This window comes from Scyliorhinus torazame, chromosome 16 (genome assembly GCF_047496885.1).
Source record: "Scyliorhinus torazame isolate Kashiwa2021f chromosome 16, sScyTor2.1, whole genome shotgun sequence".
Classification (NCBI taxonomy): domain Eukaryota; kingdom Metazoa; phylum Chordata; class Chondrichthyes; order Carcharhiniformes; family Scyliorhinidae; genus Scyliorhinus; species Scyliorhinus torazame.
The window spans coordinates 130,962,010-130,988,595 of record NC_092722.1 but is presented as its reverse complement, the minus strand read 5'-3'; the positions used below and the strand labels follow the sequence as shown (position 1 = coordinate 130,988,595).

Below are 26,586 nucleotides of genomic sequence, written 5' to 3'. Positions count from 1 at the left end.
GGAGGCCATGTGATTCTTCCAAACAGGCATGGCTTGATATCTGTCCGTGCTGCGGGGGGGGGGGGGGGGGGGGGATTCAATAGGATAGGCCATTTATTTACAATGAATGTTATTTGCGTGTGACTTAAAATAACTGATTTAAGCAATAAAGAAATGCCAAATACTCTTAATTCTAAATGGCATGGGACAGACATTTGTTGCATAGACACTATTTTTAGCTCATACCATGACTTTTGTGCGGATGGACAACTCCTATTTGCCAGCTCGACTGCATTATAATTGTCTGAAAGGAAAGTGTTCTCGTAGCCTTTAATTGTAGGATTTCCAATTGGTCAAGCTTTCTTTTTTTCTTTTAATCATATTTAAACGGCCTTTTCAAACGGACTTGTATTAAATTCCATTATCAGAAATGTCTTGGATTGCAAGAACAGACATTCCATTTAAGTCCAGATTGTAGTGCTTAGAGCATTCCACCTGTTGTCTGCATGTTCAGCTAGTTCCCACCCTACTGTCTGTCTTTAATTGCTGTTTGGCTAGAGGTAGGATTTTTATTGAACAGATGCTGTAACAAAGCAGATGTTTAAAAAATATGTTGACAGCCATGAAATCGTTATTTTCTCAAAATGCTTTTGTAGTCATTCACCCTGTGGACCAAAATAATTGAGGTGAATTGTCAACCCATTTACTACAGCAATATCATAACTTGTAAAATCTGTGCACATGATTGCACAGAAATGTTATATCGTCATTAAACAACACCTAGCAATCTAAATTATGTGTATGTTGCAAATTTAGTACAGCAATTAGTTTAAAGGATTTGGATTAAAAAGTTTCTTTGTGCCCCAAAAAATCAGGAAATGATCATTTGTGACTATCTTTAGTCAAGGTTGATATGCTTCAGAAGGCTGCATATAATTGTGTAGATTTGCCATGTTTCTGCCTGAGAGTTAATTTTTCCCTCCCTTAATCTTTACTTTCAGTGTTTGCTAGCTCTGAGCCAGTACCAGGATTCCAAGGGGACACCCTGCAGTTAGCATTCATCGACCTCCGACAAGTAAGGCTTTGAGATTATTTTTCCTTGATGAGTGATGCTGAAACGATTGGTAAAATATCAGTCATTGATGCTGCCTGTTAGCTGTTTTTTTTTTAAGGAAGTTGCTCTGTCCATGTCGGCTTTACAGGATTATAATGCCGTGAACCATGACAAAGTGCTGCACGCTGGTTGTGATGTGCTGAACAAAAGATTTTGATTCAAATAAACTCTTGGATTTAATTTCCTTTTTCTTCTCCTCTGAGTGACCGGTTTTGCTGAGAAATGTAATTTTTAAAAATGAGATTATTTTTCCAAACTCTGAGTACTAAACAAACATATTCTTGGTTAAGTAGCATGTAATTAAACAGTTTTTTCTCCCAAAACGATGCTGAGTAATTTTTTTTTAATTTAAGAGGTCGACAGTACATTTTTTTGCAAAGAGTATCACATGGAGTTGTGATAAGGTCGTCCATGACCTAATTAAATGACTGAACAGACTTGGAGCTGAATAGCCTGCCCAGTGAGAGTAGGCCATTCAACCTCTGGAGTGTATGTTCTGTTTTGTTATTGAGGTCGTAATACATAAACTTCAAATATTTATATCACCAAATGTGTGGTAAATAGGGAGTTAAAACCAAGCACCGGAATAAAGTCAGCTCGGTTTAAAGGCAGGGGGAGATTTGGAAATGTGGTTAAGATCGGAGAGGGGATGGTGAAAGGAAACCAGAAAGGTTGACTACAAATGAGGTGGGTGCAGAAAAAGCTGAGCTCTTGACCGCGTAAACAAGGCTTAGTTGGATATTTAATCTGAGAGGTTCAAACTTCAATCTAAGGGTTAGGCACTGTAAGGGGGGGTTTGGGTGTGCATGTCTTTGAGAGAGGTATTTAGTGTTGAACACAGTATTGCTCGGTTGGGTCGGGGTCTGCTACTGGGGGAAAAAATAACATATTCTCTTTTCTCAGTTGTGCGTTAGGTAAATTCATGTCCGATATTATGCTCCATGCTGAAAGCAGTGGGTAGATTGTGGGCTAGTGATCCAATTCGTCAATTTCTGTTCAGTTATTGGAATGTACTTGGAGGCCTTGTGGTGCAGTGGATAGTGACACTGCTTCTGAATGTGGAAACTCCAGGTTAGAGTCCCACCCCAAGATGTCTGGGAAAGTGGCCAAGCAAGTTGATATCGATCTGCAAATCGTTCCAAAATATTCCAGTAATGAGTGATAAAAATGGGAGAGATTCCTGGTCAGCCCTGTGATTAAATTAATTTGGAGGCTCTATCATTACTATCCATATCGCCAGAGTGCAGAATGTGCCACAGCAACTCTGACTGAGGAGTGACCTGTGACACTCAGGAAGCTGATGTAGGTTTGTGATTCTGTGGTTGAGTACTTTGGAAGCTAACAAGATTTTTTGAACTTTGAATTTTCGTTCAAGGAGGATTTTTGGTTAAAAGTCAGAATCTCTGCTTAGTGTGTAGGGTTTTGGATCAGAGGAATGGAAAGGAATTTCTGCTCCCAGTAGTGGAGTGGGATTTAACTTTTGCTTTCATACTCCTACCCTGCTACTCTAGGAGGTGATTAGGGAAGGGCAGAGGTAAATGTTATCTCAAAATTCAAGATGGTTTCACATAAATCTGGGTGGGATGGAGGTGTGGTAGTGGGAGGGGTTGTTCAAAGTTCGGAATATTAGGTCATCCTTTACTGCAGTTAAACACAACCTTTCTCTCTGGCTTGTGTTGTCCATTCCATCAGCCCATGGGGTCAGTTAGCTCAGTTGACTGGACAGCTGGCTTGTGATGTGGACCAACACCAGCAGCGCAGGTTCAGTTACCATACTGGCTGAGGTTATTAATGAATCTTGCCCCCTCGCCTGAGGTGACCCTCGGGTTAAATCCTTGCCAGTCAGCTCACAAAGGGAAGAGCAGCCTATGGTCCTCTGGGACTGTGGCGACAATGACATTTTTTTACATTTTACATCCGTTCAGATGTATAAATTGTTTTCCTCAAAATAGCTGGCCACCTGTTCAACCTCTCTTGGGCTCAGAATATATTCAAGTGTTTTGCAAGTTGTCTTTATAGCTAGCCAACAAGAATAGCTGTGCACAAACAGCAGTCGAATGACATGCCTACTGTTTTAGCTTTCCAGCACTTCTTAATATTTCCCTTCAAGAAATCAACTCGTACAGTGGTAACCTGGAAAAAAGGTTTGGAGTGGGCAACCTTTTGGGACCTTGAGCCTGTGAAAACATTCCTTTATGCACCTTTAGCAACATGTCCAACATTCTTCAAGGAATGGATTACTGCAGCACCACCTGGTGGACTACATTAGGAATCTCACTGAAGTTCCACAGAGGCTTAAATCAGTTGGTTGGTTACATAGCATTAAGTGGGTCATTGCATACAACTCACAATAACCTTTTGGTTTCAGTGCAATTAAATGTTGCAACTGTGCATCATTTTAATTAATACTATTGTTCCTTTTCAAAATGCACATTTACCTCACTCATTCCTCCATTAAAATCTCATTAATCCAAGTTTCCACCCCCACACAGCACCAAAACTGTCCCAAGCAGTCACAAGCAATATTTGCTCTAACTGTGACTAGGATAAATTATGCCGCCTTGACCTCTCTGCAAATTTCAACATGTTGGAACACACCATCCTCCTCCATCACTTCTCTTCTGTTATCCATTGGAACTTACATTGTGCAGTTCTCCTGTCATAGACAGAGCATCTCCAGCAATGGCTGCTCTTCCAGCCCCTCCTACCACTAACAATTTTTTTAAGAACACATTTTGTCGTCCTCTTTCTTAGCTATATGCTGCTCCACAGAGCTAGCTACCAAATAAATGAATGTGCAAATGCCAAGTGACGTACTAATGATGATCCACCATGATTTTAGGCAGAGCATACCAGATCAGACTTGCTGCTTTTGAAACAAACTCTCCTGTCACCTTTAATTTTTTGGCCATCTTAAATCTGGGTCCTCTAGTTTCTGATTTTTCTGCACTGCAAACGGTTTCTCATAATTTATTTCATCAGAACCCTTTATGATTTTGAGCACTTGAATCAAATTTCCTAACCTTCTCTGCTGCAAGGAGAGCATTTCCCAGCTTCCCCAGTCTCGACTCTGTTATTTTCAGGCCTGAAGTGTGGTATCCAGAATTGGATGCAGGCCTACAAGAGCATTTTATAAAGATTTAGCATCCTTGCTTCTTGTGTCCCATGCCTCAGTTAATAAAGAGGCATGGACCCCAAATTATCCAGCCACCTTCAAAATATTTTCGTTCTTCTCAAAATATATCACTCCACTGTCAGAATCAATAGAATTCCCACAGTGCAGAAGGAGCCATTTGGCCCATTTGAGTCTGCACTGACCCTCTGAAAGAGCACCCTAACCAGGTCCACTCCCCCACCTTATCCCCATAACCCACACATCTCTGGACACTTCAGGGGCAATCGTTTAGCATGATCAATACACCTAACCTGCACATCTTTGGTCTGTGGGAGGAAACTGGAGCACCCAGAGAAAACCCACGCAGACACTGGGAGAACCTACAAACTCCACACAGTTGCCCAAGACTGGAACTGAACCTTGGTCCCTGGTGCTGTGTGGTCGAAGTTCTAACCATCTGCCACCGTGCCGGCCCTTCTCTGCATAAATTTAATCTGCTAGTTGGTTTATGTCCCCCTGAAGCCTGTGCCAACCTCTTCATTATTCACTACATTTCCAAGTTTTGTGTCATCTCCAAACTTTGAAATTGCCATGCTTGCCCAAGTCCAGATTAGAAATATATCAAAAAGAGTATTGGTCCTACCATTGACGCCAAAGAAACACATTATAAACTTTCCTTCAGTCTGAACTCTATTATTCATCACTGCTTTCTGTTTTCTCTCCTTTGCCCAATTTTATATCCGCAATGTTACTGTCCTCATTCATAGGCTTTTATTTTGCTTACAAGTCTATATGTTGTTCTTTGTCTATAAATTACAGAATTTGCTCCTCTATTCTTCCCCAAGTGGCCTACAGTATTCACCCAGTAGTGTAATAGCTACTCTGTTCCTTCATTCGTGATAACCAAATGGATTCTGTCATTGACCCCTTAACTACATCATCTCCTTGCAGTGCTATAATATTTTTTGATCAGTGTTGCTCACCACCCTCTACTTCTCCCATCTTTACTGGTACTTTGTAGCCTGGAATGTTAGTTACTGATCATCACCTTCTTTGAGCCAGTTCCCTCCCCATACCCGTATGCACTTCAAACCCACCTTAGACTATTTTTCATTAACCCCCATCTGATCCAGCCCATGAGCTACTCTTTAGGATAATGCTATTTGTCTCTCTCAGTCTCTATGTGCCGTACATTTCCTCTCAAATGTTTCATTTGGTTCCCTTCCTGCTGCCAAATTTATTTAAACGGTTCCTGACACTTGTAACAGTGCTTTATACTTGTTCGATGTATTTGTGCATATGTTTTATATATGTAAGTGTTTGTTCGTTAACGCATGTTATGAAAATCTCATTTTTTTGCTTAAGTCTAATTTTCCATGCAGCACTTTGTAACTGGAATGCTTTAGATTTAAACATGCTCATTTGATTGTTATAAAGCAGTTTTAGTTCGGTGCTCTCAAGGGATCATGTGGCTTTCCATTAATCAAAGCCTAAAACCTCATTCAGCTTTTCTGCCTTGTGAGTGACGATGTGTTGGGAATGCAAAAGAACACAAGCACTTGTGTAAATCAGTATCCACCTGTAGTAGGAATACCATGTGCCAATTTCCCTGTCATACAATCCTATGATCCATTTATTTTTTAATGTGATGGATGACATTTCTTTTCAAACAGGCTGTGCAGGAAACAGTGCCTTTTATAAGGAACGTCTCCATAGGGTCATCTGGCTGTTTCATGTACTGTTCTCCAGTTTGAATTTGATACTCTGCCCTGCCTTCGAGGTTCTGAAAGATAAGGAAGTATATCTAGTGGTCAGGTTTTACCTGCCCACCCTGACTGTGCCCTAGGGTTAGGCTCTTGATACTTCCATCGCTTTACAGAAGAGTTGATGACAGGTAGAGACTGATACTAGGGAAAGCTTGAGTCAAATCAAAGCTGAAAGGCAAGAGGCTTGGGATTGGATGAGAAGCTGTGGCTAAAAGATGGATCATCAGGATTGCCCTTTTCAGAAAAGTAGGTGACCCAAGATTGAGGGGTCATGATCCCACTGCCAATCATTTGATCACTAATGGAAGTTGGCTGTCTCACTAGCAGCTCCCTTTTTTCCCTTGCTTTAGGCTGTGGATGTGAAAGATTTGTTGGAAAATGCGAACAAATTCTGGTTTTAAAAACCTTGAATGAAACCAAATATGTGTGCACTTGCAAAAAGTCTAGATAATCAACATTGAAATCTAATGTGCACAAATGTTTCCATTAATGAAAAGTACATGTATTTAAGATTATTTTTCAGAGGACTCAACTGAGTCTGTACTTGCAATAGTACTATCTTTCTCACAATGTTGCTAATCGAAATTGTAGTGTGTCAGAGTTCTTGAAAGCACCGGGCTTCTCTATTTAATGGGAAAATAGGAGCATTGGCGATCCTGTCCAACAGGAACATTGTTTTTCAGTCTCAGGGCGACCATTTCAAGTCCTGTCAATCAATTCCTTCGAACACAAGTAGTCATTCGGTTTATTTGCTCTGTTATCTTGCGCCATGTCTGACATCTTTTACTGTCAAGCTCGAAGAGCATTTGTCAGTTGAGGGCAGCAGGTCAAGATTAAATAGTGACGGTGAGGGGATGAATTTTATAAAGATCAGAGCTTTAGAACAGAGAGTATTGCAGGTGGTCCGTGAGTCTGTTGAAGAAAAAACATGGAGAAAAAGTACCTCTTGCAGACTCCGCACAGACAGTGACCCAGCCAGGAATCGAACCTGGGACCCTGGAGCTGTGAAGCAACTGTGCTGACCACTGTGCTACCGTGCTGCCCACCGACCGATGTCAAAATGGCAGTGAGGCATCATCAAATGAAACTTAAGTGATTGAGTGCAATGAAAATACAATAGTAAATACTTAGAACTGGGATTTATTTTGCGCAGGCACTGAAAACGAACCATTGCCATTGTGTGTTGAAGCTCTGTCGAATGAAAGCTTAATCTTCATCTGGAGGCTGAACATGGGGAATACGCATCCAAGTCAATCGAATTTTTTGAAAGCAAGCCCAAAGAATTTCTGAGTAGCAAGAAAATTATGAATGCACAATTATAGGCAGTGATAATGCTAAGGCGGTGGAGGCCTCCTATCAGGTAGCTCTGTTCAAAGGCAAGGAAATCGCACACAATTGGGAGGAGTTGATATTGCCAGTGGCTGAGAAGATAATGGTGGATGGCACAGTGGTTAGCACTGCTGCATCACGGCCCTAGATCACTGTCCTTGTAGAGTTTGCACATTCTCCCCGTGTCTCACCCCCACAACCCAAAGATGTACAGGGAAGGTGGATTGGCCACGCTAAATTGCCCCTTAATTTGTGGGGGGGGGGGGAGGGGGGGGAAAGAGAATTCAAAAGATGGCGGGTGTTCTGCTGGAAGAAAAGGCCTGTAAGCAAATTAGCATAATTTAATTGTCTGATAACAGTCAAACGCAGAATTGCTGAGATGCCCAGAATGTGAGTGTTATATTAATAGCGAGAATACAAGCAAGTTGATTTTGTGCACTTCAACTGGATGAATCACTGTACATTGCAAACCTTTCAAACCTGATAACAATGGAGAGATACATGAGGACTTTCTCCACACGCTCAACTGCAAAGGCTATTTTTGACACATTGAACACTTTTCATAATGTGCAGGAGTTGGCACAGATGGGGCCTGTGTGATGTTAGTCCAATACACTAGGACTGTTAGGCGGGTAGGAGCAGTGGCTCTGCTAGCAATATCTATTTACTGCAGCATCCATAGGGAGGTGATAAATGCAAAGAAAATGTCTGCTGATCCCCTGACCATTTTGGAATTAGTGGTTAAAGAAGCAGAAGAAGGCCATTCGGTCCTTCGAGCCTGCTCTGCCAATCATGATGATCATTACCGATTATGTTAAATTCCCTGATCCTGCCTTTCTCTTTTCCACCCCCCCCCCCCCCCCCCCCCCCAATATTCCTTGATCCCTTTAGCCCCAAGAGCTATATCTAATTCCTTCTTGAAATTAACCAATGTTTTGGCCTCAACTACTTTCTGTGGTAGCTAATTCCACAGATTCACCACTCTCTGGGTGAAGAAGTTTCTCCTCACCTCAGTCCTAAAAGGTTTACCCCTTATCCTCAAACTATGACCCCTAATTCTGGACAGACCCCATCATCGAGAACATTCTTTCTGAATCTACCCTGTCTAATCTTGTTAGAATTTTGTATGTTTCTAGGAGATCCCCTCTCACTCTTCTAAACTCCAATGAATATAATCCTAACCGATTTGGTCTCTCCTCATAAGACAATCCCACCATCCCAGGAATCAGCCTGGTTAACCTTCGCTGTACTTCATAGCAAGAACATCCTTAGATAAGGACACCAAAACTGCACACAATACTCCAGGTGTGGCCTCACCAATATCTTGTACAATTGCACTCTATTCCTATACTTAAAACCTCTTATAGTCAAAACCTCTCACTATGAAGGCTAACATATCATTTGCCTTTACTCTCTGCTGTACCTGTACGCTTACTTTCAGCGACTGATGTACGAGTACACCAAGGTCTTGCTGAGTATCCAGCTCTCTCAATTTACACCCATTTAAATAATAATCTGCTTTCCTATTTTTTTTTGCTACCGAAGCAGATGGTCTCACATTTATCCACATTATGCTGCATCTGCCATGCATGTGCCCACTCACTCAGCCTACCCAAATCCAGCTGAAGCATCTCTACATCCTCCTCGCAGCCCACCCTCCCACCCAAATTTGTATCATCTGCAGATTTGGAGATCATACATTTAGTTCCCTTATCCAAATCATTAATATTTAATGTGAACAGTTGGGGTCCTAGCACAGATCCTTACGGTACCCCACTAGTCACTGCCTGCCAATCAGAAAAAGATCCATTTATTCCTGTCTGCTAACCAGCTTTTTATCCATCTCATGACACTACCTGTAATCCCATGCGCTTTAACGTATTAATCTACTATGTGAGACCTTGTCGAAAGCTTTCTGAAAGTCTAAATAAGCCACATCCACAGGTTCTACCTGGTCAACTCTACTAGTTACATCTTAAAATAATTCTAGTAGATTTGTCAAGCATGACTTTCCTATCACAAATCTATGCTGACTTTGTCTGATTACACCACTGCTTTCCAAATGCTGTGCTACAAAATCCTTGATAATGGACCCTAGCAACTTCCCTACTACCGATGTTAGGCTCACCCAATCTATATGCAGATTAAAGCCACCCATCATCACAATGTTTCTTTAGCACATGCATCTCTGATTTCCTGTCTAATTCTATTCCCAACATTACCCCTGCTCTTTGGTGGTCTATATACCATCCCTACGAATGTTTTTGCTCCTTGATGTTTCCTAACTCGACCCAGACAGATTTCACATCAACTGTGCCAATATCTTTCCTCAATATTGTATCACTATCTTCAACAATGCAACTCCACCACCTTTTCCTTTCTGTCTGTCCTCCCTAAAAACTGAAAACAGTTCATTTTATCAAGGCCACCCTACTGAATTTGTGAAAATTTGCAAACAAGATAGGCAGTGATCAGCAACTACATCTGCACACCAATGTCTGCTGGCTTTCCAGAGCAAAGATTCTTGCATGTCTTTTCGAGTTGCATTTGACCCAAAATTTGAACACGCTCGACGCTTTCAGCTACTTGTCAAATTGGCATATCTGGCAGATAAAAGTGGGCTCAATCTGAGTTTTTAGGAAAAATTTGTGACCATTTTTCATGCGCAAGACAAAATAGAAGCGATGATCAAGTAAATAAGGCAGTGGGCCAAACAATTGAGCAGCCAAATCACAACTCGTTTGCAAATGTCAAGATTTTTTTGGCCACAGCAGAAATGCAGCTTCCAATCTGCAGCATGATATCAGAGAGCACCTGCAAAGTTTGAAAGCGTTTTAGCCAAAGGCCTTTCCTCTGGAAAGCCAGCAAACTTCGGTATGCAGAAGTAGTTGGTGATCACTGCCCATCTGCAAATATTTGCGAATTCAGTGGGCAAGCCTGGATACGATTAACCGCTAATTCCAAAATGGTCATGAGCCCTGTTCCCGAAGTTCAACTGGATACAAAATGCCTTTGCAAGCCTTAATGATATTCTCACAGGCCTGATCGAGAGAGAGAGAGAGAGAGAGAGGGAGAGAAAGGACAGCCTTATGGAACTGTCCTGTGACGGTGCTTTTAAAGCTGTAATTCTCTCAGAACTACCTGACTGACCTTTGACTAAAATTGCCTCCGAATACCCAGAACTGTCCCACAAGACAGTAAAGTTTCTGATGCCTTTTACTGCAACCTACCTTTGCAAAACTGGATTTTCAGGCTTGTCGCATTGAAAACCAAATATCGGAATGGACCAGATCTCCAGTTGTGACTGTCATTCCTGGAACCTGATGTCCAGCGTTTGACATCTGTATATATCAGCCTTCTCATTTAAGGGTAAGCGTTGTCTGTTCCCACTGGTAGGCCAATTTCAGATAAATGTGCTGTGACGAGTGCAATGAATTTGTGAGTGTGCATCATAAACTATTAGAAATAGCTGTGTTTTTAATGCCCCTCTTAATATACAAGTTCAACTCGAGAAAGGACCGTGGAGGGGGGGCGCCTCCGTGAAAGGAGCAGGGAGGGCGGTGTGGCTTCGGGAAAGGGGAGAGGAGGGCGGTGAGGCTTCGGGAAAGGAGCGGGGAGGGCGGTGTGACGTCGGGAAATGAGCAGGGAGGGCGAGGCCGGGGGCTCGCGCGCCTCGGCTATGTAAAAAGAAAATGTTTTAATGGCTTTTGTACGTGGCGGTCCGTGAAAGCTTATGCTGATGATCAATAGTCCCTATAAAGAGGAGGTGGTAAAAGGAATCGGGAACATGCAGGCAGGAAAGGCCCCGGGACCAGATGGGTTCCCGGTGGAATTTTACTGGAAATATGTGGACCTACTGGCCCCACTCCTGGCGAGAACCTTCAATGAGGCTAAGGAAAGGGGGACACTACCCCCGACGATGTCGGAGGCGACGATATCGTTGATCCTGAAACGAGTCAAATACCCGCTGCAGTGCGGGTCATACAGGCCCATCTCCCTCCTAAATGTAGATGCCAAGTTACTGACCAAGATGATGGCGACTAGGATAGAGGACTGTGTCCCAGGAGTGGTACATGACGACCAGACAGGTTTGTTAAAGGGAGGCAATTGAATGCCAACATACAAAGGTTGCTGGGGGTAATGATGATGCCCCCACCGGAGGGGGAGGCGGAGATAGTGGTGGCGATGGATGCAGAGAAGGCATTTGATAGAGTGGAGTGGGACTACCTGTGGGAGGTACTGAAGAGATTTGGATTTGGAGATGGGTTCAGCTCCTGTACGGGGCCCCGGTGGCAAGCGTGGTTACAAACAGGCAACGATCCGACTATTTCCGATTACATAGGGGCACAAGACAGGTGTGTCCCTTGTCCCCGTTACTGTTCGCGTTGGCAATCGAGCCATTGGCCATAGCGCTGAGGGGCTCTAGGAAGTGGAGAGGGGTGCTTAGAGGAGGAGAGGAACATCGGGTGTCATTATATGCGGATGATCTGCTGCTATATGTGGCGGACCCAGTGGAGGGGATGCCTGAGATAATGCAGACACTCGGGGAGTTTGGAGAATTCTCGGGATACAAATTGAACATGGGAAAGAGTGAACTATTTGGGATGCAGCCCGGGGAACAGGGCAGGGAATAGACGATCTGCCGCTGAGGAGAGTAGCAAGGGACTTTCGATATCGAGGGATCCAGGTGGCTAGGAACTGGGGAACCTTGCATAAACTTAACTTGACACGACAGGTAGAACAGATGGAGGAGGACTTTAAAAGATGGGACATGGTGCCCCTGTCATTGGCGGGTAGGGCACAGGCGGTCAAAATGGTGGTCCTCCCGAGGTTTCTTTTTGTGTTTCAGTGCCTCCCCATACTGATTACAAAGGCCTTCTTCAAGAAAGTGGATAGGAGTATTATGAGCTTTGTGTGGGCAGGAAAGACCCCAAGGATAAAGAGGGGGTTCCTGCAGCGTAGGAGGGATAGAGGGGGACTGGCACTGCCGAGCCTGAGTGATTACTATTGGGCCGCCAACGTGTCTATGATATGTAAGTGGATGAGGGAAGAAGGAGGAGCGGCGTGGAAAAGGCTGGAGATGGCGTCCTGTAGGAGAACAAGTTTAAAAGCACTGGCGACGGCGCCGTTACCGTTTTCCCCGAGAAAATACACCACAAACCCAGTGGTGGTTGTGACTTTCAAGATTTGGGGGCAGTGGAGACGACATAGGGGGGTGACGGGTGCCTCGGTGTGGTCCCCGATAAGGAACAACCACAGGTTCGTCCCGGGAAGGATAGATGGGGGATTCCAATCTTGGCAATGAGCAGGAATTGTGAAATTGAAGGACTTGTTCTTGGACGGGAAGTTCGCGAGTCTGGGAGCACTGGTAGAAAAATGAGTTGACACCTGGGAATGCCTTTCGATATATGCAAGTGAGGGCATTTGCAAGGCAACGGGTGAGGGAATTTCCGCAGCTCCCGGCGCAGGGGATCCAGGACAGAGTGATCTCGGGGGCATGGGTCGGTGAAGGTAAAGTGTCCGATATATACAGGGAAATGAGAGACGAGGGGGAGACGATGGTAGAGGAGCTAAAGGGTAAATGGGAGGAGGAGCTGGGGGAAGAGATTGAGGAGGGGCTGTGGGCAGATGCCCTAAGTAGGGTAAATTCCTCGTCCTCGTGTGCCAGGTTCAGCCTGATCCAATTCAAGGTTCTACACAGGGCGCATATGACGGGAGCAAGGCTGAGTAGATTTTTTGGAGTGGAGGATAGGTGCGGGAGGTGCACAGGAAGCCCGGCGAACCACACCCACATGTTTTGGTCATGTCCGGTATTGCATGGGTTCTGGGTGGGTGTGGCAAGAGTGATCTCAAAGGTGGTGGGGGTCCGGGTCGAACCAAGCTGGGGGTTGGCTATATTTGGGGTTGCAGAAGAGCCGGGAGTGCAGGAGGCGAGAGAGGCCGATGTTTTGGCCTTTGCGTCCCTAGTAGCCCGGCGAAGGATTCTACTAATGTGGAAAGAAGCTAAACCCCCGGGCGTGGAGGCCTGGATAAACGACATGGCAGGGTTTTATAAAATTGGAGCGAATAAAGTACGCACTAAGAGGTTCGGCTCAGGGGTTCACCAGGCGGTGGCAACCGTTCCTTGACTATCTCGTAGAGCGATAAGGGAAAACAGGAAAGACAGCAGCAGCAACCCGGGTGGGGGGGAGGGGAGGGTACATGTGGGTCCTTGGGGGTTTTTTGTTCTTTTCCATGCTAGTTGTTTATAATTATATTTATTTTTTCAATGTTACTATTTCTTTTTCTGTACTTGTTGTTAGTTAATATATTGTTTAAATAACGGTCACGGTCAATGTACATTTTGTTGCAAAGTTGTAAAAATGGAAAATTCTTTTTGATCGAAAAACTTTAATAAAATATATATATTTTTTAAATAGTCCCTATAAAGGAAAAGGTTTGAAACTATTACTTTAGAAAGACCAAGATCAAAAGTATCTTCTATTTTGTAGCCGCATTAATATGTTGTTGTTAATGTACTAAAATATCACAACATTTATATATGCAAATCTAGAAAACTTGCTGAAAATATAGCGCACAAAGACACATGATTAAACAAAGTGTATGGCCTTTTGGAGGTATCAATCAGAGGGAGAGAAGCAGAACTAATGGAGAAGATTCAACAGACCTGAGTTAAAGTATGCTGAACGGCGCATTTAGCAGGTGTTTCTCAGCAGCTGCAGCGCCAAGAAACATCCCGCTCTTCAATGGCACTTGGAATTTTTTTTTAAATATTCTCTCCGCTGAGGCTGCACTTGAGTATTTCCTGCTGGCAAGTTTCAGTAAGGGCTCCTCACAGAGCAGGCCGCCATTTTGACTGGAATGCCCTGAATGTTTTACCCCCCCCCCCCCCTCATCCACCCAACCTTGGGGAGGCAACCGGTAACAACCCCTCTATCTGGCAAGCCACCCCAACCCCTGGCAGTGCCATCTAGGTGCCCTGACAGTGCCCATGTGGTGCTGGCAATGCCAAGATGGCTGGGTGCCAGTGGGAGTGTCAGGGTACCTCCCTGACCACCCAGGTGTCTCCAATGGCCTGGAGATGTTTCACCCCCCCCCCTCCCTCCAGGTGGCATTATGACAGGTCCACTAAATAGCTCCCTGGCAAGGTCTCCCAGGCATGGCCGTGGGAGTCCCAGACGTTGAGTGGATCATCCCCATTCCGAGATGCCGTCGTGTGGACCAGTGCTCCAGTACAAAACGGCACCCTGGTTAGGTCTCCACGCGCAGCCGTTGGAGGGCCGGGTGAATCGCTCATTTAAATATTCCAATCTGAATCCTGACCAGTGAGGGTGAGATCCAGATCATGACATCTTGCTAGATTCCGTTAAATTTCATGGGATGTTTCAAGCGTCAAGGCAAGATTCAACAACCTCGTCCCGACACCCAAGTCAGGCGCGATGAGACTGCTGAATCATGCCCAACATTTCAGGGCAATGATTTTTCATTAGAACTACTTTCCCCAAATGCTGCTTGACCTGCTAAGTATTTTCAGATTTTTTATTTAATTCAGATTTCCAGAAATATCTTTGCTCTTGCATCTGTGCCAGGAGAATATCTGTTCCTCTCCGCACGTGCTACAAATCCTTGAGTGTTTTCCAATATTTTCTGCTTTTACTTAATTTGTCATTTATCTGTCAATTCTACAACCTGTTAATGTCGTCCTGTATTTTGATGCAGTCCTCGTCTTTTGCAAACGTTTGCACTATACCTTCACTTTCGAAGCAGAGATCATTTATTTATCCCTAGCATGGGTTTGTGTAAGGTACTGTTCCCTAATCCACGTTCATTGTCTTTAGTTTAGAAAGGTAATTTGAATATGGTAGCCTAGTTATTATGGTACTGAATGTTTGTGGAAGGAGGAGCAATCAAGCTCCTGGATGGTGTTGAGCTTCTTGAGTTTTGTTGGAGCTGCACTCATCCAGGCAAGTGGAGAGTATTCCATTACACTTGTGCCTTTTTAGATGGTGGACAGGCTTTGGGGTCAGGAGGTGAGTTACTTGCCGTTGGATTCCTAGCTTTTGACCTGCCCTGGTAGCCACAGTATTAATGTGGCTAGTCCAGTTCAGTTTGTGATCAATGGTGACCCCCAGGATTGTGGGGGATTCCGTGATCTTACCAGGTTTTACTTTAATGGTATAAATTAAGGACTCAGAATGTGGAATATTTAATTTTGATTGGATTTGTTTATAGGTAAAGTGAAAAGTATTGTCTGCATACAGTTCTGACAGATCATTCCATACATGAAAAAAACACAGGACGTACATAAATACACGACGTAAATAAATACACAATGTAAATACATAGACAAAGGCATCGGGTGAAGCTAACAGAATTGCAGTACTACTCAGTAGAGAAGATGTGTGAAGAGATCAGATCAGTCCATAATAGGGTCATTTAGGAGTCGTGGGGGGCAGCACGGTGGCGCAGTGGATAGCACTCTGCCTCACGGCGCTGAAGTCCCAGGTTTGATCCCGGCCCTGGGTCACTGTCCGTGTGGAGTTTGCACATTCACCCCGTGTTTCCGTGGGTTTTGCCCCCACAACCCAAAGATGTGCAGGGTAGGTGGATTGGCCACGCTAAATTTCCCCTTAATTGGAAAAAATGAATTGGGTACTCTAAATGTATTTTTTTTAAATTTAGGAGTCTGGTGACAGCGGGGAAGAAGCTGTTTTTGAATCTGTTGATGCGCGTTCTCCGGCTTTTGTATCTCCTGCCTAATGGAAGAAGTTGGAAGAGTGAGTAAGCCAGGTCTTTGATTATGCTGCCCGCTTTCCCAAGACAGCGGGAGGTACAGACAGTGTCAATGGATGGGAGGCGGGTTCGTGTGATGGACTGGGCTGCGTTCACAACTCTCTATAGTTTCTTATGGTCTTGGGCTGAGCAGTTGCCATATCAGGCTGTGATGCAACTTTCTATGGTGCATCTGTAAAAGTTCATAAGAGTCAATGTGGACATGCCGAATTTCCATAGTTTCCTGAGGAAGTATAGGCGCTGTTGTGCTTTCTTGGACGTAGTGTCGACGTGGGTGGACCAGGACAGATTGTTGGTGATGTGTACACCAAGGAATTTGAAGCTGTCAACCATCTCCACCTCGCCACCAATCGCTTTTGCTGATTACTTGCTGCTATTACAATTATTTGGATGTAGCTGTAGCTATGCAAGAACATAACTTATTTGACTTTAATTCTGTTGTAAAATTTGGAATATTGATCAAATTGGTCAATGTTTCCTCTGTTTATATCATCAAAATCCCTCAAATTAATTACAGCCATGTAACACAATGCAATTTCTGTTGAACATGCATGTTTAGATTAGGAATACTGATTTTAAAGAATAAAAGGTATTTTACTTTTTGAAAAAATCTAATATAACAAACTCTGGTTATTAGGTTTTGAAATTTCAAGTTCTGAATGACAGTTTGAATTAAAATTAAAATTTATGGAAATAGTACACTTTGACAATGTTAAGACAACAAGCCCAAAGGCTTTGATAATTTTTAGAACCACTAGAAATATAAAAGGCTTTTAATGCATTTAAGTTAACAAAGTGTATATAAATTAACATTAAACATAGCATTTAAATTTAATTAAAATTGGTATTCTCTCCTGTTATGAAATGTTGCAATCCCATAATATTTGTAACACTTTTTTTTTTACCTTTGCTTTTCAAGTTGATCTGACCCTTTCAACTATAACTTTAGTCTGGTCAGTTGTTTATGATCCAAAGAAAGAATTTTTCTTTGGTGCTAATCTTCTGTGTTGCCGAACCACACTTGTCCAATTAACTTTCTAGGAGATCAAGACTAACTGAATGTTTAAATGCTGCTCCCAGGCCAATAAGACTTCATTCACTTATTCAAACCTTGCTTCCATACACTAAGCCAAAAGCTACTACTGGGATGTTAGGCATTGTTTGTTTTCTCTTCCAGGAGCTCTGGCTTGTTCTCTTATTTTAAATACTTTTCTTCTCTGCGCCCAAGCTTCCTAATTGAAAAATTTGAGACTATGCGATCCATAATAGCATTGCCTTTCAAGATCACAAAATGAGCGAAAGGAGCCTTTGTGGGTGAGAGAAGTTTTCCTCTTCATCCCAAATGCCTGCCATTTGTTTAAATTTAATTTAAATGTTGCCCCTTGCGCCTGAAAATCTTGGCTAACCCACAAGGCCTATTCAAAGTAGTCACTGACTGCTGCACTCACTCTTCCTTCTGCAACTCTGACTTCAGAATATTTTCTTCACAGAGAAAGCCAATTAAATGGAGTCTGCAAATTTACCTTTATGTTATCAGATATGGGGACTTTGTAGGCCGTCCATTCTTTATTCTCAAGCCTGCATCCTTTAAAATAAACAGCATATCTTTGTTAAGTGGATGGGAAGATGCAGTCTGCCCAACAGATTACAAACACTCAGCTTTATGCTCCAAAGATTTTCTCTGATGCCTTCATTGAGGGGTGACATTTGCAATGATCTTGTCAGTATTAGTCCTCATGCTTTATAAAAGAACGTAACTGGCCTTTTAAGTAAGATCTGAGTTTTATTGTGAAAGCACTGAATTCCTAATCATTCATTCTTGATTTTAAAAAATTGTTTTTTAATTTAGAATACCCAATTATTTTTTTCCAATTAAGGAGCAATTTAGCGTGGCCAATCCACCTAGCCTTCACATTTTTGGGTTGTGGGGGCGAAACCCACACAAACACGGGGAGAATGTGCAAACTCCACACGGACAGTGACCGCAGCAGGGCTAACCCACTGCGCCACCGTGCTGTCCTTATTTGATAAAAATAAAGGGACTACAACATTACTATGGAGAAGACAATTGATCAGAATTCCCAATCTTTATTATCCACTGACCTCATTTGCAGTCCAGATACATTAGAGAATGCCTGACTGCATCTCGCCTCTGTTCATCTGCTACTGAAACCCTCATTCATATTTTAGTTACCTGTAGACATGTCTTTTCTGACATGCTTCCCTCTGTAAACTTGAAGTTTTCTTAAATTCAGCCTGTGTCCTAATTTTAACCAAGTCTGATTCACCCATCGCACCTATGTGTTCATTGACATACACTGACTCCGGTTTAAACAATGCCTCAACTTTAAAGTCCACGAGCGGGTTTCTCCATTCTGGCGCACTGTTTTCTGGTGCGGCGTGCCTCCGCCGGCAGCGGGATTCTCCTTCCGGCGGTCAGCCAATGGAGTTTCCCCATTGTGGGCAGCCCCACGCCGTCGGAAAATCCGCGGGCATGAGTGCGCTGCCAGTGAAGCGGAGGATCCCACCAATGGAGAATCCAGCCCCACATCTTGGTTTTCAAATCCCTCCATGGCCTTGCCCCTTTCAAACTCTAATGTCCTGCACCTCCACAATTTTATAAGGTAGCTGCAGTTTGCTGATCAATCTTCGAGAGCAATCCCAATTTTAACCCATTGGTGACTTAGCACCTAAATAGGGCTGTGCTCTGGAATTCACCCAGTAAACCTCTATGCCTTGCTACCTTTCTTTCCTCCTTTTAACTTTGACCAAACTTTTGATCATCTACCCTAATATAGTTGTAGTTCGAATGTCCGATTTTGTTTTATAATGCTCCTGTGAAGGATGTTAAGGATGTCATGAAAATACAAGTTGTTATTGGGTGTTGAATGAATATAGAACCAAATTTTGGTTGGGATGGCCTCCATAGTAGAATAGCCAGTTGACACTTGCTACCTTGACCAGCATGGTTACACAACTTGCTTTTAATGTATACAGGTATCTATATTTTTATCAGCAAAATGTATTTCATATATTGTCAAACTGATATAAATCAATATTATAAAGTTATGTAGGCATTCAATCTCGACAAACCTAGATGATCTTTTGTTCAGACCTGAAATGAATTTGCCCTAACAACTTAATTGATGGATTTTAAGTGATTACAGGTGAAATCAAAGAACAACTTTGCGGAATAAAGGAAGTGGATAATTATGGACAGCTCAAAAATCCTTTTAATTCATATAAAAATGAAAGAAACCATGCAGCTATCTACATACATCCGTGCCAGTGTTTTTGTTTTAATCATATATACATAATGTTTGCAATTTTAAGAAATGTTCTCTTTGATCTCTTGCTCATTATCCCAGTCAAAACACCCTGCTCATGCCAGCAAAAGGGAACGGATTTCCCAGCTGGAAAGAATGACATCAAATCCAATCAACTTTTCCCTATAGAGGGTTTATGCTACTCGATGCAAAATCCAGGATCAAGTAAGCAGCCGAGTTAATTAATACCCTTGTGTGCAGATTATGTTGCCTTTTTCAAGACGGTCCTTTGCAAATGGGATGAGACGCTGGCAAGTTGATCCCAAAAACAGAGAAAAGGCATTAATTGAAAATGTGGTGAGAGTTTTGTTAACAATACATGTGCAATGAAATGGGAAGCTTTTTATAATTTTGCCAAATTTTCTTCTTCCGGTTAACACACACTAAAGTTGTTATTATCTAGTACCCTGGCATCTGATATAGTAATTGTAGTAATGGTGCATTATAGTGCTGCTGTTGGTCTCAGACTGTATCTCTGACATACGTGCTCCTGTGGCTGGTTAATTTTTTATGTTCCTGCTGTTACGCCACCCTGTGCTAGTACACTGCCAATTCCAGCCCCATTTGATCCAGAGTCACAACACAAGTAAATTAACCAATAATCCTTAAACAAAATACACAAAGTTTTTGGCCTTTGACGGCCCAATTCATTTTTGTTCCAATAAGGGCCAATTTAGCCTGGTCAATCCACCTACCCTGCACATCTTTGGTTTGCAGGGGTGAGACCCATGCAGACACTGAGAGAATGTGCAAACTCCACACGAACAGTGATCCAAGGCCGGGATTGAACCCGAAACTTCAGTACCATGGGGCAGCAGTGCTAACCACTGTGTCACTGTACCACACCCAATAATTACAGTCATCAGGTTTTTAAATGTAAACATAATTAGTTTATTTATAATAAGAACTATAATGAAATATGCAGCAAACACAACTGGTTAACTATTATCTAATTGCTAATATCCCACTTTAACTTGCCCCCCCCCCCCCCCCCACCCTCATATATGTATGTGTGTATATATCAAACCTTGCTTTCAGTTTGTAGTTTTTATTGTGGAGTCTTGCAGGCCTCTGTAGTTCCAGAAATACAACACTCCCAGAAATACAACATTCATTTTTTCTGGAGAGTGATCGAAGGTTCTGGGGCGAAATTCTCCGGTATCGGCCCGATGTCCGCCGACTGGCGCCCAAAACGGCGCAAATCAGTCGGGAATCGCGCCGCCCCAAAGGTGCGGAATGCTCCGCATCTTAGGGGGCCGAGCCCCAACCTTAAGGGGCTAGGCCAGCGCCGGACAAATTTCCTCCCCGCCAGCTGGCGGAAAAAGCCTTTGGTGCCCCGCCAGCTGGCGCGGAAGTGACATCTCCAGGCGACGCATGCGCGGGAGCGTTAGCGGCCGCTGACGGCATTCCCGCACATGCGCAGTGGAGGGAGTCTCTTCCGCCTCCGCCTTGGTGGAGACCGTGGCGAAGGCAGAAGGAAAAGAGTGCCCCCACGGCACAGGCCCGCCCACGGATCGGTGGGCCCCGATCGTGGGCCAGGCTACCGTGGCCCCCCCCCCCCCCCCCCCGGGGTCAGATCGTCCCGCGCCACCCCCAGGACCCCGGAGCCCGCCCGCGCCACCTTGTCCCGCCGGTAAGGTAGGTGGTTTAATCCACGCCGGCGGGACAGGCATTTTAGCAGCGGGACTTCGGCCCATCCGGGCCGGAGAATCGCGGGGGGGGTGCCGCCAACCGGCACGGCGCGATTCCCGCCCCCGCCGAATATCCGGTGCCGGAGAATTCGGCAACCAGCGGGGGTGGGTTTCACACCAGCCCCCGGCGATTCTCCGACCCGGCGGGGGGTTGGAGAATCTCGCCCATGGTCTTTGTTTTCTGCCTGCAATGGTTTCCCTGTAGATAGATTCATCCAGGTTCTCTGCCAGTTCAGAAATACAACGCACACAGCTTTTCTGTATTAAAAAAAAAAAGGAGGGGAGAGCGCAGCAGGACCTTTCTCTGTGCTGCCATAATCAAACTGAAACTCCTTGGGGCTCTGAAAATCATTCCAGTGGGATAAGATCCAATCACCACCTGTTACAGGGCAGAGTACAGTTTTTTGGGCCAATTCATTGGCCACCAACCAATCTGTCAAACTGAGTCCCGCCACATTTCTCTTTCTGATGCTGAAATGTCTGCAGCCCCCTGTTGAAAACAGCTCAAACTAGCAGACTTCTCTCCCATAACTTCTGAATTCAGCTGCTTGCCTTAAAGAAACATGTTTATTAATCCTGCTTGTCTTAAAGATACAGGTCCATTAATCATCCATGGATCCAAAAGGTAACAGAAAAATAAAAGAAAGTGGAAATAAGGGAAGAAACAGGAAGGACCCTTACACTGCGTTCTTTGCTAACATTAAAATCATTCAAAAGCATGTTTATAATCACCTTTACAGTGGGCTTGGGTTATAATACACCTGTACAAAGCCCAGCTGTTTAAGATAGTCTTTCACCTCCTAGTATGATTGCTCAGAGTTCACGTTACCAGTCTGGTTCACATCACAATGCTATTTTTCTGAAGCAGCTTTGCATCAACACAAATACAGGTGCATAATGGCACAGTTGTTACCACATAAAATAATGCCCTAACCATTTTTTATATGTTTCCATGATGGGAAAATATCTTGCAGGCCTGCTGTTGCAGATAAGGATATTTATCTAAAGGAAAATGTGCTAAGATATTGACGGACTTTTGATTCATTTTGTGTTATACATATCCGGAAGGATTTTCTAATCTACTAGTTCAGGTCCACCGTGAGGATAACTTGCTGAGATGTGCAGTTCCCACAGTTAAAATTTTTCTTTGCCCTCCAGCCTGGGTTATGTGGGTGTGTCTGAGATTAGAACACCATTGGTGCCGTTGGGCTTAGTTCTGAATATAACGAGACCGGACTTCCCACAGTGCTATAGCCTAAGGGTCTAGTTTTGGAAAGTATGGTGCCTGTGGGGAAAAATGAAGATTGAGCAGGATTAGTATGAACCCAAATAACCAGACCTCCTTCCTCAGAAAAGTAACAAATCCCTCTGTTCTAGCTGCCAAAACCTATGGGAATTTCGTTCCCCACATAATGTCAGCATGTGAAGTATAGGTAATTCTTAAAGCAGCATTACCTTTGTATTTAGCCATGATGTGGAGATGCCGGCGTATTTAGCAGTATTGATTTTGGCCTCCAAAACTAACGTGATCAGTTTGTAATTTTTGTCAAGTAAATTTTAATTCCAGATTTTTAGGTGCACCGTTTTGAGAGTTGTGTGCTGCTGGTTTTGAGCACACAGCAGTTTTATTTTCCTTTGATGCATGGTCCCCCCGTGAGCTGGCTTTCATTGTGTGACACTCAGTGCTTTTGTTTTTACTTTCCTGTAAAAACCTGGGATCTGTTAGGAAAGTTCTGAAGAATTTACCAATTAGCAGCTGCCCTGCCAACCACAGCAGGTGGCTTTCATATCCCTCAGAGAGGCTGTTTGCACCTCTGATCAAAGTGAATGCAGGTTTAACAAAAACCGTCAAGGATTTTGTTGGATTTTTGGTATGTGACGCAAACCCGTGAAGTATAGGTAATTTTTGTAGGTTGGCCATTGAGCTGGTAATAAATTGCTGCCATTTCCGGAAGTGTTAGCTTTGTTGTGTGTATAACAGTGTTACGAGTTTACATTCATTTCCTTGATAGCTGTTCTCACTAGGGAATGTGAGGGGATGGGTACTAATAGGGATGAGTAAATATGTCTGGGAGCCAGTCAACACCTGATAAAAGAAGGAGCTTAATTCTCCTTAATTGAAAGGCCAAGTGTGAAAATAATGCTATTTACATTATTATGTGGTAAAAGGGAGTCTCCATCAGGTGATTTTTCAAAAATATTTTTGAAGCTTTAAAAATAGTGTTGCAAACAATTAGACTAATATACAAGACATCAATATTGGTAATCCCATATCAAGGTTCTCATATAAATTAGTTCCCCGTTCCGAAGAAGAGTCATATTGGACCCGAAACTTTAACTCTGTTTCTCTCTCCACAGATGCTGCCAGACCTGCTGCGTTTTTCCAACATTTTCTGTTTTTATTTCAAATTTCTCATGATTATGTAGCCTAGGCATCCCAATTAAAATCTGTTTTTGAACTTTTTCACCTTTTGTGCTCCCGAAGATTTTGGGCCCCTCTCTGCTTTTGCATTGATGAGAAGCATTTACAATACTTGGCTTAGAAAGGGTATAGAAATAATAGTAATGCAGTAATAGCATAACAGTCTGCCCTCATTAGCCTGTGTAAGAACTGTATGCACAGTGGCAATGGGAGCAATTGGCCAAGCTGTGTGTGACAGCCTGCTTGTTTGGAAATAGGCTAATCTCCTGCTTGGGTTATCCAGAGGTCAGGTGGCGATTTCTTTTTTTCAGCCTCCTTTAGTGCATTAGCTTCTATGTGCTTTATAACAGCCGTCTTCTTTGGTAATTGTGCCTGCAGGCTGTGGATGGACAGCAGTTATCTGTTGAAATAGACTAAGCAGCAAGTGTTCTGACATGTTTATCAGGCAAATTGTACCTGACAAAAAGGTAATTACACTTACAATTGGGTCCAAGAGCAGCTGGATGATTAGGGGTTAATCAGCTGTGCTTGGTAGACATGTCCTGTGTTTAGCCTTGACTGTTAGAAATCCTGAGCAGTGTTTACAATGGAGTAGTCAAAAAAGGAAAAGATTTGCATTTGTATAGCACTTTTCAAAACTACCGGATGTCTCAAAGTGCTTTACAGCCAATTAAGTACTTTTGAAGTGTAGTCATTGCTGTAATGTAAGTCGGGTGACAGCCAATTTGCACACAGCAAACTCCCACCAACAGCAATGTGATAATGACCAGATAATCTGTTTCTGTGGTATTGATTGAGGGATAGATATTGTCCAGGACAGTAGCGGGGAAGGGGGGGAGGGGGAACTACTCTTCAGAATTGAAACATGGGATCTTGTACATCCATCCAAGCAGGCAGGTGGGGCCTTGATTTAATGTCTTGTGTGTCAAGGCAGTACTGCACTGAATGCCAATCTGAGTTTTGTGCTCCATGTGACTTAAGCCTGGAGCCTTGCGAGTCGGCTAGGGTAGAAACCCTTTCTATTGCAAATTTTAAACCTGTTCTAAACTTAAATTATGTAAAATTGTTAACTTTAATCTTTGTATTTAAAACCTACTTGCTGAAGCATTCTTTATTTTCTCCAATTACAAACTCCCGATGTGGATTTGATGGCACTCTTCTGTGTACGTGCGTGAGATAAACATGTTTGTGCTTCTGGATAAGGAGCAGAATCAAGGCAATCACATTACAAATCGAAAGGCCTACTAGGCTGTAATATTAAGGGCAATTGAGTATTGTCAATTTTCTTGTGTATCACATTATGATGACAATGATTTCTATGTCCGCTTCATGGAGAGATGCAAGTTTCATTTTGTTTTCAAGAAGGAACCAAACTGAAAGAAACAAAAATTGTAAACGCCTTCCCATTTCATAACTAGTAATCTTTTAATAACCTTAGCTGCAATCCACCCAACCTTTTCTTGTATTTTTATTCCAAATTTTGAACATTACATTTTACAACAATAGCAAACCCACCGGCCACATTAAACCTCCACCCCAATAAGACCTGCATGCGAGCAATCAGTAAGGCAAAATCTGAAACATCTGACCCCGTACCCGCCTGCAACTCCGGCCGGTCTGCCACCCTGAATATGGCTCCCAGGGGACCGGGCTCCACATCAACATGCAAAACCTCCGAAATGCTGCTGAAAACCGTTCTCCAAAACACACCTGTACATGGTTTGCAGGGCCCCGCCCACATCCTTCTCAGACATCCTCCACCCCCTCAAACAGCTGGCTCATCCTAGACTTTGTCAGGTGCGCTCTGTACACCTTTAGCCTTATCGACCCCAGCCTCGCACATTAGGTCGAGGCTTTCACCCTCGGTAGCACCTCACACCACAATCCCCCCTCCAGTGCCACCCCCAGCTCATCCTCCTACTTATCCCTAACCCCCTCCATCATGGACCCCTTATCCTCCTCCAATCGCTGAGACGACTCCCTTGCCAACCCCCCACCCAGCTGACCGCACCGTCTCCAGTAACGAGGAGGCAGGTGCTATCAGGAAGGTCAGGAAGACCTTCCTCGGAAAGTCCCGCACCTGCATCTACCGGAACTCTTTCCTACCTTCCTCCGCCAACCCAAACTCATTCATATTAGTTTTTTGTTACACAATTCAACATTGTTAAGTAATAAAGCTTTCCTGTCTCATACAGCAGAACTTTAAGTCTCCCCAATGATTCTGTCAAACATTCTCCAGAAACATGATTAATGTTTGGAAGTAATACAAAAACACCTTTACTTACCTAAACATAGAATCATAGAAATGACAGTGAAGAAGGAGGCCATTCGGCCCATCGGGTCTGCACCGGCCCTTGGAAAGAGCACCCTTTAAAAGCTCATGCCTCCATCCTATCCCAATAACCCCACTTAACCTTTTGGCCACTAAGGAGCAATATAGCACGGCTAATCTACCTAACTTGCATATCTTTGGACTGTGGGAGGAAACCAGAGGAACCGGAAGAATCACATGCTGACATGGGGAGACAGTGCAAACTCCACACTGACATAGTCACCCGAGGCCGGAATTGAACCCTAGTACCTGAAGCTGGGAGGCAGCAGTGCTAACCACTGTGCTACTGTGCTGCACATTTGGCAGATCACAGTGCATTTAGATAGTTTGGTAGGGGCACGGTGGAGGTGTATGCAGCAAGAGAAGAGGAATGTGAAATTGTCTGAATTGTGACCGGATGGGATATGGATGTGAATGATTGCCTGACCCATAAATACTACAAAGCCAGTGAGTTGAATTGGAAAAACAGTTATTTTATTGGGGAGTGGCGGGGTGGGGGTGGGGGGCAGTGCCACTGGACCAAACACCCAGGGCAATGTTCTGGAGTCCTGGGTTTGAATCCCACCTCGGCAGACGGTGAAATTTGAATTCAGGAAAAACCTGGCTTTTTTTTTAAATGTATACAAAATTGTCGATTTGTTGTAAAAACACATCTGGTTCATGAATGCCCTTGCGGAAAGAAATTGGCCTTCCTTACCTGGTCTGGCCTACATCTGACT

General features: G+C 43.6%; 1 protein-coding gene across 7 annotated transcripts in view; it reads left to right on the top strand.

Moving 5' to 3' along the window:
- LOC140393076 (exocyst complex component 6-like) overlaps positions 1 to 26,586 on the top strand; it is a 246,763-nt gene that overhangs the window by 193,844 nt on the left and 26,333 nt on the right. For all 7 annotated transcript variants that reach the window (XR_011935482.1, XM_072479077.1, XM_072479078.1 and 4 more), the window contains one exon: positions 981 to 1,054. Coding sequence is in view for 6 of the 7 variants with exons in the window: in XM_072479077.1 (XP_072335178.1) it covers positions 981 to 1,054 (74 nt within the window). In the remaining variant the exon portion in view is untranslated. The remainder of the gene's footprint in view (positions 1 to 980; positions 1,055 to 26,586) is intronic.